Here is a 12,786-nt window from a genome sequence, read left to right on the forward strand (position 1 = left end):
TTGAGTCTCCCATTTCACTTGGCATATTCACAGTGCCTGGGAGAAAACAATGTCAACCGTCCATTTAACATTGTCTTGTTTCTCAAAGTCAAACTGATCTCACAGTTAATGTCCAATTAACCCTACCAGGTGAAGTGCTGTCTTTTTCCCAAGAAGGCCATGAGTGAGTGTTTCCGGGGGTTGCGTTCCCCGCTGGAGGTCAGCAGGTTCCCAGATCACACTCGTGCTCCCCAATCAGCTGGTCCACACCAAAACCTCAGAGGACAGTCTCCCTGCACAATGACGCCTTCCCCACCAGTCACAGCCCGATGACTGCCGACCAGAAATCATGCAAACCCAGCGCTGCTTCCTGCCTGTGTGAACAGGAGAACCTTGGTTCATGTTAGCCCAGATGGAGTCTACTGCAGGGTTCTTCAGTGTGACTTTGGCAAGCCTTAGATGGCAGAGTCTGCTGATACAAGTTGCTGTACTTATGGGTCTACTTGGTAACAACTGTACACCAGACTGTGTTTGTTCTAGATGGGTTGTTCCTCTGGCCAGCTATTGGGAATGGTATTATATATTCTTAGCAATCAGTACATTTACTTTGGATGTGAGCGCTTTTTTCTCATCAGGATTCAAAATGTAACCCAAAAAATTTCAACTGAAGTCAGAAAATAGGGTCTTCAGTGAGTCACACATCAGCAAAGAATATAGAATCTCATGTATGCTTTTCCCATCAGTAAGCACCAAAACCAGAGTTGGCCTCTACTAATAGACAGTGACATGAATCAGCTACGCCACGCCTGTAAGCATCCTGATTAACTGAAGATTTGTTTTATGTGAAGGTATCTTTTGTATCACGACAGAGAGAAAAATCAACAGCTTCCATTAGAATTTTACCATGGGTATTATTTATTTTCCTGTAAGTGGGCATTTCAATCCACTCTAAAAAACTGACTTTCACAGAACTGCAAAAACTCACATAAGCAAACAACAAAAGAAGAACCAGTCTCTCTCCAGCAGTGAAGGTGGGGCTGGGGAACACTTATGGGTGTGAGTGGGGGTATCAAAAGGGCAGAAGAGGACAGGAACTTAGTGACTGAATACGACCCTTAGTCCTAGGAAAGATCTGCCACAATTCAGCAGATGAGTTGGATTCTTATTTCCAGCTTCGAATACATTTAGTTTAGCCAGGCTTTTGGCTTGTGAATCATTGTGCCAAGATATTCATGGCTTAGTACAGTCTGAGAAAGTCAACCTCTGATATTTAAGGAGCACCAAGTGTACAGAGAGTGAAGCTGTGTCAGGCCTGGTTTGGGAAACGACTTTTCTGCTTCCATTGTTCCTGAGCCCCTATTTACCCTCCACCTGAACAAAGCCATTGACAAAAAGAAATTAAAAATATCTAAGCTTATAGGGCTACTGATCTAGGACACAACCATCCTGGTGGTCCTTTTTCTTAACCTTGGTACGCTATGCTATATTTGGTAGAGAACTCAATCATTTACAGAAATGCTATTCTATACAGATACTCTACAGTAGAACAACCTGGGACACACGGATCCAGGTGACACAATGTGGATCAGCTGCTGGAGATGGCAGGATGTGCAGGCCACAGCCCGGCAAGGTGGTGACACATGACAGAGCATATGTGATGGAACTGCAATTGACAAAGCACTCTGGGAATTACGCTCATCACCATTTTACTGTCATAGCAGAACACCTGATACACGGGGGGGGGGGGGGGGGGGGGAGGGGGGAGAGAATGGGGGATGATCAGCCTCATGAAGGCAAAAGCTCCGGTTGGATTTAATGATATAAAAGAACCTTTCATGTCTAACATTTGGCACTTGGCATTGATAATGTATATGGAGAGACACGCCTTGGGCTTATAAAATAGAAATTTGAATTTAAAAATATATATTATGAATATGGTAGGATACAAATTAATGCAAAAATATGGTCTGCTCTCCCTGTCTCACGATGTCACAAAGCACATCGTTTTGCAGAACTGGGTGTGGAAGCAGAGCGAGGAAACCCTTTGGTTATGTTTCAGAAATGCTTTCACAGTATGTGTTTCCACAGTGCTGCAGCTATGCAGCTAGCACGTTAATATTTAGTACTCAAGCAAAAATAACTAAACATTAATGTAGGTAATCGGTCTAATATGTTTAGTTACGCTGTTTTGAGTAGGAAGAGCACAGCCCACAGAGTGAAAGTTTGTCAATACCTGATACTTGGATACCCTTTGAGTCAAGTGTCTGAGATAGTCTGGTAATCCTGATGGGCAGGAATTACGCAACACCTTCATTGCTACATATAATCAGGTAGGTGGCCTGAGGCTTTAGCTGCGAGACATATGGAAGGAAGACGGCATCAAAGGGAGATGCCTACTTTCTCTCAGGCTAACCACTAACTGTGGCAATATATCTATACCCTGATAGAATTATTTGGGACAGTGTTTGGTAGTCAACCATTTTTCCCAGATGGTGGAGCTGCCCACACACTGAGTGACCTTGCCTGACAAGGCCACGTCCCTTCCTTCCTGATGCCTCTTGTCAGGAATTCTGAGCGGCTAGCCTGAAAGACAATCTTCCTGTAGTCACAGAGGCCATGTCACGGGCCTTCGACAGGTAAGTCATAAAGTGCAGTATGTAGGGCTGAACCACCAGAGAGAACAGAATGAACGGGAGCCCCTCCCACAGAACGCCGAGTCCGGATTGCTAGCAGAGTCACCATCCCCAGCAGAGAGCGGTCAGGACCGTGACGGTCATGAACAACCTTGCCTGCGCTGTCATCTTCAGAGCTGCAGTGCTGCGATCAGGGACACAACATCAGGACACGGTCCAGTTTGGGTGTGTGAAGATTATTCTGTGCTTCTCGGCCCACTTGGCAAACACTCTCTTCTCGGTAATGAACCGGTGTCCCCCGTGGGGGGCATGTTCGTGGAGAAGATACTCATTACACTCGTCTTTCCCTTGCTCGTAGTAATGGTAGGGGACTTTCCTATACCCTTCCGTCCTGGAAAAGAAGACAGGAGAGGGAAGAGCGCCAAGGGTGAGCAGGCATTTACAAGAATCCATGGCGTGCTCAGTAAATGCATCCACTTATAAACTCTCCTCCACAGACTCAGTTAAAAGCTATTGCAGATGAAAGCTTTTAGAAAGGAGGACTGGTTCTTAGTGCCTAATAGATCAAATACAGTCTACACATCACACTAATTACATTCAGACACACAGCCTGCACTCCAAGGAGGGGAAGGGATGAGATGAAACAAACCTTACAAAGCCCAAATGCTCTCGAACCTCACAGTGAAGTTTGGGGTTCCTCTGTGGTTTTTAGACACAGCTGTTAGAGTGCAGATGTCTAATCATGAAGCCTGAACCAGGGTTACATGTTAGCAGTATGATTAAATGCTCTCTGCCTCACATCGTGCGAATGGTCGGTCGAGGGACCGTATTCCACCACCATAAGGAAGCATGTGTTTGGCAATCTGATTAGACGCGATCCTTCCAGCAACGACACACTCACTCAAACTAAGTCTGGCAGATTAGTCACACATTAGTGAAATAAAATCCTCAGGAACTCTTGTTGAGCTGAACGTTCCTCTGAGGCATCAGGGCATTTTCTCCTCTGTGAGCAAACAGAGCCGTTGGCTGACAGCTGTCCGTCAAGCCTTCAGAGGGAAGAGCTGTGGAAACCTTGATCTCACAAATTAAATCACCACTGAGCTTGCTCTAGATTTAAGCCCCTAGTCCCAGAAATGTGACTGATTAAGGGGAAAGTGTCCCTTCTGACGTGCGACATTAGACTGCAGTAGGTATTGTTTTCTTTCTACCACTCTGAAAAGTCAGAACATGATGCGCTGACAGTAACAGGGCATGTTGGCAAAGAGCACCTGGAGTAATCGTCATCTGATCTATTTCTCAGATTTATGGCATTACAATGAATTGTGATATTCTGACAAGATATCAGAATTGGAGTTGCACAGAAATAATTTCCCGTGCTCTTACTTGCAGTAGGTGTCATTTATCATCCCGTAGACGTGGATACTATAACAGGCGTCCATGGCCAGGATAAAGGTAAACCAGCCTGTGCTGAGGTAGGAGCCGGACTGGACCCTGGAGGAACAGAAACAGGGGAAGTGAAATGCAGGGCAAGGGAGGAAGTGCAGTAAGAAACAAGCCACACCTTACCGAGAACACAGCACCCGTTATCCGGGGAGCATTGAGAAACCTGACAATCTGTCAACGATACACACTTATTTTGAGTTATCTCTGAGTAATTTATGGGCACATTTAACTCTTCCCACCTTAAGCCACAAAGCTGCGCTGGGTGGAAGAGAAGCCATATGGCAAATATCCAAGTCAAATAATCCTGTTGCCTTCAGGTAGAAAATAATTTGTCTTTCCATAAGACACAAATAGGGGTGTACATCAGAGGATGGGTTTGCTGTAGGTTGCTTGAAGCGCTGACGAGCACGGAATGACAGTGGTGGTCTTGTTTACCTGGGTGCAGCCCTTTCTCATCTCCTCAGCTCCTATTACATATTTTAAGGTTGTGTTTGTGTGGGTACGGATGGGAATGTGGGTGTATAAGCATGAGATTGCATGCATATGTGGATGTGTGCCGATCTCCAACCTCGGCTTCTACGTGTAAAGTAGACACAGTGTAGGTCAACCTGGTCTATGAAAGCATCTTACTCCAAATGTTTTCCTAAGCAGACTCGCAGGCATCAGGAGACAAGCTTCTTCCTAAGACCTGGCTCTGGCCTCTTGGACCCAGTTTACGGGACACCTTTAATGCACCAATTACTCTTACAGATGCTATAAATACAGAAGTTATGCCCCGTGTTTCCATCTTTACACTGACTGGAAGATTGGATTTACATTCCAGTTCCTCTATAACGTTTCTCAGGGATTGCTTCTCTGATAAGGGTAATGTGACTCAGGGACTTGGGGGAAAAGTGTGAGGGTGGAGAGAGAGGATGAGGCTGTGTGAACCAAAGAAGGGAAAGTACTTTAGGAAGACCAAACAGCACAGGTGTACCCCAAACATGGAAGTGGCCCAAGCCTGGTTTGTTCGGGGAGGGCTGCGGATGATTTAATCAGAGACAGCACTCACTGCAGGGGTCTGCCAAAGGCAAATGGTTCAGGATGGATCTCTGTATCTGTCCTCAGCCAAGCTGAGCTAATTCATTCCAAAGGCTCCATTGTCTCCCTCCTGACATCTCTTCCTGCAGAGGCAAGTGGATTGCCCCAAGTTATCTGGAGGCTGCGCGGCAGCCCTTCCCTCTGGACACAGGACTGGCGGGATGTCAGCCAGTTCATCCACCAGCTAACACACACCCACTCTAGGTGTGGCTTTCAGCCAGAGGCCAGTGTCTGTCCATTCCCAGAACCCAGGACTGTGGATCTAAGTCCTTAGCATGATGCCACTCAATGGTCTGAATTAGAACCCCTCCTCCTTCCCAACTCTTGTCGACCCAGAACTATCCAACATTTCAGGAATTACATGGACTCACAGCGTCTGCATCACCTGGTGCACATTTTCCACGTGGCGAGTTGGCCTTGTGTGTCTGTGGGAGATTGGACCCAGGATCCCCCTACCTACCTATCCAATGTTCAGGTGCTCAGACTCTGGTATCCTCTAGGTTAATTATAACTAAGATAGTCACCATGTCATTGGAAGACTGTATTATTCAGGGAAAATGAAAAGGAATCAGTCTGCTAATGGCTTGTACCGATACAATTCCACACACATAATGGAAAGAGTATTAGAATCTACAGTTGATAGAACCCAGAAATCCAGAACCTGCGGACACCGAGGGCTATGTATTCCAGAGACTGAACCACACTGAGTTGTCTACTGTTATGTGGGATAAATTAGCAGTGATATAGAAGTATGGGCTGTTTGCTCCATGAGTGGGAAGGGGTAGCATGGAAGACAAATTATAGAACAACATTCTTAATACATGGTTTAGCCAGAGGGTATTTTGTAATCTAGGGTCTCGGGAGCATCGAGGAAGCATTTTGATTATTTGAAATCAGGATCAGAAGACGTGAGTGTTATAACCTAAATGTTTCCAAAATATTTTATTTGGACATTCTGTAGGTGTACTGAATTTGCATGACCATTGTTCTTACTGGATTATATGCTTGCTTTTTTCTTGATTCTTCCAAATTTTTAGCCTTTTTTTTTTGAATGTTTATATTTGTTAGACCCAAGCACGGCAACTGTTCTTATTTGCAGAGGGGAAAGATCTTACCGTCTGTGTTGATCTGTTATGATCTGATAAGCGGAGGGACTCACTTTAATACAGTTGGTCACCATCCAATACAACACACCCAAAGCCTGGCATTAAAGTCAGAACACAGTGGGGTGTAGGCAGACATAAAAACATACCTGGTCCCATAATCCACTGTGACTGAAACAGGGCGCTAGAGCCAGTTCACGTGGCGTACGTGGAAAGAGGGAAGAAAACAAAAAACGTTTTACTTCGTGGTGGGACTGGAGACCATGACCAAGGCTTTTTTAGAAGAGGTTATCTTTCTGTCTTCACAAAACCTGCTCATAGAAGATGCAAGAAAGACTATCGTGGGACCAGGGCAGTGTGAGGAAGCATTAATTTCTATGAGAATAAATATTAATTGAAGCAGTCTGTCATTCTTTCGATGAGAACCCTCCAATGTATCTCAGAATAATTGGGGAACCCAGATGATGGCCTAGCTCAGGATAAATGGGGGTCCTCTGTGCAGTATCTGGAACTTGGCAATGCATGGAAGCTGTCCTGTTGTCCTCTTCTGGCCCAACCCAGTAATTTCTGAAATCTTGACAATAAGCATTCAAACATGAGCCCTGGAGGGGATGCAGGACACAGGTGTCCTGGTATGGCTATTATCTGTACTCCAGCAAAAGGGGGTCAGGAGTTTTAAAGTTTGGCAATTGGCCAAAGATCTTCACACTTTACCAAATAATGAAGACTTAGAAAAACCCACATTTATGACATTCAGTTCCTTTTAGGCCTGACCTGATTTGTTTCCAGATAGACAGCCCACACTAATTAGCCCCAAAGCTTTCCCCAACATTATGTGTTGTGTTTGATTTACATGGGGGAGAGTCCCACCGCCCCTGTGCCCTGTCCTAAAAACTGGGCTTAATTAGACAGTGACATTATTTTCCCTTAACATTTCTGGTAGTTTGAGACTGGAAATGTCACGGCGTTTCCTTCCTACAGTACATGCTAGGGTTTTCATGGGGCCTTCTTCCCAAATACTCTCAGTTAATGTTCCTCTAGGATGCTCAACCCGGGAACACCTTCAACCTGGGGGATCTGAGGCCTTGGAATAGTGGCTTTCAACCTTCCTAATATTGTGACCCTTTAATACAGCTCCTCATATTATAACTCCCAACCACAAAATTATTCCATTGTTACTTCATAATTTTAATTTTGCTTCTCTTATGGATTGTAATGTAAATATGTGCTATGCAGAATATCTGCTATGGGGGTTGCGACCTACAGGTTGAGCATCACTGCCTTGGAGGAACTCACTGGACTTTGTGGGGGCTAGCTCTGGTCATTCACGCAGGGGTGCCGCTTCCAGGCCCCGGTGATGATGCTTGCTGTGTAAGTGACTGTAAATTGTACCTGTGTAGACCTTTTAAGGTTCAATCATGACAACTACAAGAAAGACTGTGCTGGTCTACGAGGACTTGTTCACACGACTCAGTGCGCAGAGATGCGAGATAGGCATCAATTGCCTTACAAATTCTTAAGTCTCTTCTGGGACACATATGATGTTGTAACCTGTCACTCACGCACAGGGCACTATGGACCAGCTGGCCTTCAGCCATAGCAGTGGATGCAGCTCCCATATTTGGGGATCGATAAAAACAATTATCACCATCCACAAATAAACCATCATGTTTCCCACAGGGATGATAAGGGAACTGGAGCCCCTGCTTCACTGCAATTGCAAAGCTGGAATTAATGCTGTGGAATAATGAGCTGTGCAGGAGGAAAGAAAGGCAGGGCTCTTACCAGGAAGCTATCAATCACTTGTTTCCACCGGCCAGATTCTGCATCCCTCTGCCCCTTACTAATCAAGATACTTAAACCTGGAAACCACTGAGTGGACTCGCTCATCACTTAGAAAAATGATACTGTCAACACAAACATCTAGCACATGCTTGAAGGCATATCACTTAAAGCATCTCTCCTCTAGTTTATTACGGATAAATATATAAGCCTCTTTACCCGTCCACATTCCCCCATTACTTGTTATCTAGAGGTCATGGCATAAAGACACCAACTTGTTGTCTGTCAAGCTATTATGTACTTATTTATTTTCATGAATTTCAGTATTTTTGACCACGGCCTCTTTCCGTGTCTGCCGCTCTGGTTTGTCTTTCACTTTTGGAAACACACTGCGATGCTCTTTACTCTTTTCTTCTAGATATGACCACGGGGAGGAACTGAACTCCAGCATGGCGATTCTTCAACGGAAAATCAAGTACTGTTGAATGTATTATTCATTCACACCTGGCTTCCCGGTAGTCCAACACCACTGCTTCAGTGACTTCGGGTTTGGGTGGGAGACATTTATGTTTTGGTGGGCCAAATAACTTTCTCTGGGCCAGCCTTGGTGCTGTCGGCATTGCGGATGACAGAGTTCTTGGTGACAGTGGGCTGAGCAGCTCTGTGCTGTTTTACACCCCTTTGACATAGGCTTTCTGAGGAAAACAGCAGATTCTCTCTCTCTCTCTCTCCTGGTTTAAGGTTCTCCTCAGTAAGCATTCCCAATCTGCTTGACTCCTGTCCCTCTGCCACCTTTTAGATCCCGCTCAGGCATCCTACTTTGTCCCCTTCCTTCAACGAGGCTATCTGAAGCCATTTGCTTTCAGTCTGAGCTTTGAACTAGGAATCATCGAATTCAGCTAGACTAGAGCTATAGAGAATGTCTTGGTCTGCAACGGGAATGTATCGGAGGAAAGGAAGGCAGTCAGGTGGAGAAGAGGGGTCCGAAGACGACTCTGTTGATGACCTGCTTTCTAATGAGATGGCTCCTGGGGGTCTTTGACTCAAATCATGTGGCCTCAATTCTACTTCTTCCTGTTTCTTCCATGAACCAGTGAAAGCTGGGGGCACTCAGAGCTCACATTTCAAAGGCATTAGAAACATTTATCAAACCTGAAAAAGCTCAAGTCTTTCCCTATAATGGAGGTAGATTGGTGAACATACTATTGGCTATCTGCTTTATCTGGGAGTAAAGGGGGAATTTTTTAAAAAGAATGAATATTTCATGTCTTGTTTTAACATTATTGAACCCCAGTTCTCTCATCAATATACTATACTGACAATAAATAACAGGAACTTTCCCGATACCTTCCTAGGAAGAAAGATAGCTGGCAGAATACAGATTATTTGATTAAAAATATTCTTTCTTCCATTCCTTTCAAAAGATCAGGGTAAATGAAATCATCTACAGAGAGAACCTTGGCAAGACAAACAGCACATTCCCATCAGCGGCAGCTAGGGAGAAGCCATCCTTTTCCAAGAAGACATCAGCCATTTGCAACTTGTATAACATTGTGGGCCTTGTTCTGCAGTCAGGATCCATGGAAAAGGCAAGGAATTTGCTGTTAATGCTGAACATTTGTGCCCTCCATCCATGGGAGGGAAGTTTTCTCTAGAAATAGGGCAGTGGAGCTGAACCTTCTGTAAATGGATGTAAAACATTCAACTGGATAAAAACATCTTCTAGATGGTAACTTTGGTAGGAGTATGGTTTAGAGACAGGGTTTCTTTGTAGCTTTGGAGCCTGTGCTGAAAGTCACTCTGTGGACCAGGCTGGCCTTGAACTCAGCCTGCCTCTGCCTCCCGAGGGCTGGGAGTAAAAGACGTGCAGTGAAGACAGCAAGTCAAGGTAATGCAAGGGTGGAGGACGATGGCAGGTAGGCCGTAAGTATATCAAGTAAGCAGTAGTAGGCTCAGAAGAGGCCTATGCTCCCAGCCCATCTGATATGACATAGTATCCATGTGGAAGGCGAAGGCAGCCCAAAGTTTCCCCACCACAGAATCAGTGGCCTGCTGAGTAGCAGCGACGGCGGTCACTCTGTACAAATGAAGCGTAAGTAATGTTGTGTTCTCTTCTAAATGTGTATTTAAAAGTAAAATGTTACAGCTCACAAGTATGATTTATGATTGCAGTGGAAACAAGATACCACTCACAAAAATTACTCTGTTCATTCGTCTCAGAAATTAAGAGTTTATTTTGTTCTTACGTGGGCTTTACTGTTGTCTCAGTTGGAAATGCTGATTGCTGGGATCCCATTTACAGCAGGCCCTATGACCTCAGCACAGCTGATGTCATGTTAGAGGGTTCTGGCCTTCAAGCCTAGCATGTAGGCCGCAACACCTGCCAGAATGGGAACACACACCTAATCCATCAAAGACCTTTTCCGTAGTTTCAGGATCAAGGAAAGTCCTTAAATGTACTAAACTTTTTTTTTTTTTTATTTCTGCTAACTGTTCTTGCTAACCAAAGTGTGTCAACCTGGCTGTGGTTTTTTGTACATAAGAGACAAAGGACAGTGAGGCTTGGAGTTGCATGAACTGGGTGAGTGCCCCTTGCAGCTAACAGTCAGCAAGCCAACTTTCCTATTAAGTTTTAATAGTGTCCATGTGTTCTCTGGTAGAATTACCATGTAGCATTCTAGAGACCCTAGCAAAATTCGCAGAGATTGAGATGTGGGGATATCAGGGACCTCAGATCCCCTGGGCCAATAGTGTGGGGGGACAGACAGTATCCAGGGGGTGTGCACCCTGAGATGTCCAAGGGCCCTGGGGACTTCTAATGCCTCCCATTGATCCAGTGACTCCCAACACCTGCACCCTAAAAGTCACCTGGATATGTTCCCTTGGGAGGTGAGCTTGTTTGTGGAGTCTTCTGCATAGGACACTTAGGGAAAAACTGGCTGTGGACCCAATTCCACTGTCTGGGATCTGTGTGGTCGCCACCCGTGGTTTCTTTACTATTGTTATTCTTTGTGTCTCTGTGTGTTTTTATAATTATGTTGGCTAGAAGAAAGGAAGCTTTGATGGGAGCAGTCCCGATACACCATTGAAGTGTATGTTACAACACTTTGAAGTTTTATGGAGAAGAATCGGTGTAGTCTGACTTTTGTGTGGGAAAGTGAACCTTCTGTGGTGTAGACTGACCCTCTATTAGAGTCAGGTAGCCGGTGACAGAGGTCTAAACCCCTAGGTAGTTCAGGCTCTTTAAAATGCCCTGACTACAAGATACTTGGGCTACCCCTGACGATTTCCCTACATTGACCAATGACTACCCTGGGGCAAGACCACCACCTTGGCTTAAGACTTGTGTCCTCTCAATTGTGACCCAAGTCCTCTTGGCTTTCCCACGTGATCCAGACAAACCCAAACTTCTGCCTATTCTCTTTGCACTTCTGGAGGAAGCTGGCTCTTCCCTTATGTACCAGGAGGTCCCTCAGTTCACCTGGGGGATGGAATAGTTCCCTGGCTGTGCTGGGAGGGTAGGTGAAGAAGAAACTTTTATACCTCCCTCCCTCTCCCCTTCACTAGAAGAACAGCTCTGGCTATAGAATCCCTGACAGGAATTTCCCTGGGGGCAGAGGTAGCCCCCATTCTCCCCTGAAGGGACGTACCTCAAAAGTGGGGCCCACAACCCAGGGGTCCTCACCCTTTTCCTTTCATGGTTTATGTCTCCTTCTGAGCCAATGATCTGCATAATTGGAAAACTCGGAACCCACCATGCCCTGAGAACCCTCAGGCTTCCATTAGCCTCTCCAGGATTTAACACTCACCAGCCAACCTGGGATCACTGCGAAGTGCTCCTAGCCACTCTCTTCATGACCAAGTAACAGGAGGGACACAGCTGGCTTCAGAGTAGGAAAGTCATCCTTAACTGAAGCAAGGGATCTCCTGTATAATACAGCCCAGGTACTGTGGATTTTCCCCTCTGCCCAACCTGAATGGTGTCCTGACAATGACCAAGGGGTAAGGAAGCTCTGGACAGTTTTTACCAAGCCCTTTTAGGAGCACTGAAGGCAGCTTCCAGAAAGCCAGTCTGTTTAAGAGAAGCGAGATAATCCAAGAGCCACAAGAATCGCCTGCTGGGTTCCTGGAGCCCCATCTGCAAGGCTTACTGGTTATTCACCCCATTGACCCAGACATGCTGGACAGTCAGCAAGCAACCACTATTGCTTTTGCTGTATAGCTGGCCCCAGATATTAGAAAAAACCTTCAGAAGTTAGAAGAGTTTGAGCCTGTGAATAGGTTCCAATTATTGGTGATTTCTCAGGTTTATAATAACCATGACTCTGTAGAAAAATGCGGAATAAAAAATGAACCTGAGCGGTAATGGCAGCAGCACTCACAGAGGCCGGTAAACCAGATCCCAGAGGCAGGAGCCAGGAAGGCCCGAAGAGACTAGAGATTGACACTCATAAGCAAGAAGAATATCTAAGTCCCTCCCGACTCCTTCAGTTATGTCCTCTCTATTCATATTCCTGGCTCCTCCATCCTCTCTATGGCTAATTTTTGTCAGTTATTCACTGGCTCCACCCCAACCCAAGGTTGATTTTATTAGCACAGTCTCGGGAGTTTCAGATGCAACCGAATATCCTGCACAATTGTCTCGGGATGAATGGAAGCCTATTCCACCAGAGTAGAGATAACCTCTGTGGTCACCAGGAAATTCTAAGAGTTTATTCCTAGATATGGGTTGTTCTTATCCCTGGGGGTTGACAAAGTCCCAGCCT

General features: G+C 45.5%; 1 protein-coding gene across 1 annotated transcript in view; it reads right to left on the reverse strand.

Annotated features, from left to right (window-relative positions):
- Positions 1-2,372: 2,372 nt before the first annotated feature.
- The window catches only part of St6galnac3 (ST6 N-acetylgalactosaminide alpha-2,6-sialyltransferase 3), a 466,211-nt gene continuing 455,797 nt past the window's right edge, over positions 2,373-12,786 (reverse strand). The window contains exons 4-5 of the mRNA XM_038311532.1: positions 3,996-4,103; positions 2,373-3,003 (exon numbers count right to left, since the gene is read on the reverse strand). Coding sequence (XP_038167460.1) covers positions 2,817-3,003; positions 3,996-4,103 — 295 coding nt within the window. The 3' untranslated portion in view covers positions 2,373-2,816. The remainder of the gene's footprint in view (positions 3,004-3,995; positions 4,104-12,786) is intronic.

Source organism: Arvicola amphibius, chromosome 14 (genome assembly GCF_903992535.2).
Source record: "Arvicola amphibius chromosome 14, mArvAmp1.2, whole genome shotgun sequence".
In the NCBI taxonomy this organism is placed as follows: Eukaryota; Metazoa; Chordata; class Mammalia; order Rodentia; family Cricetidae; genus Arvicola; species Arvicola amphibius.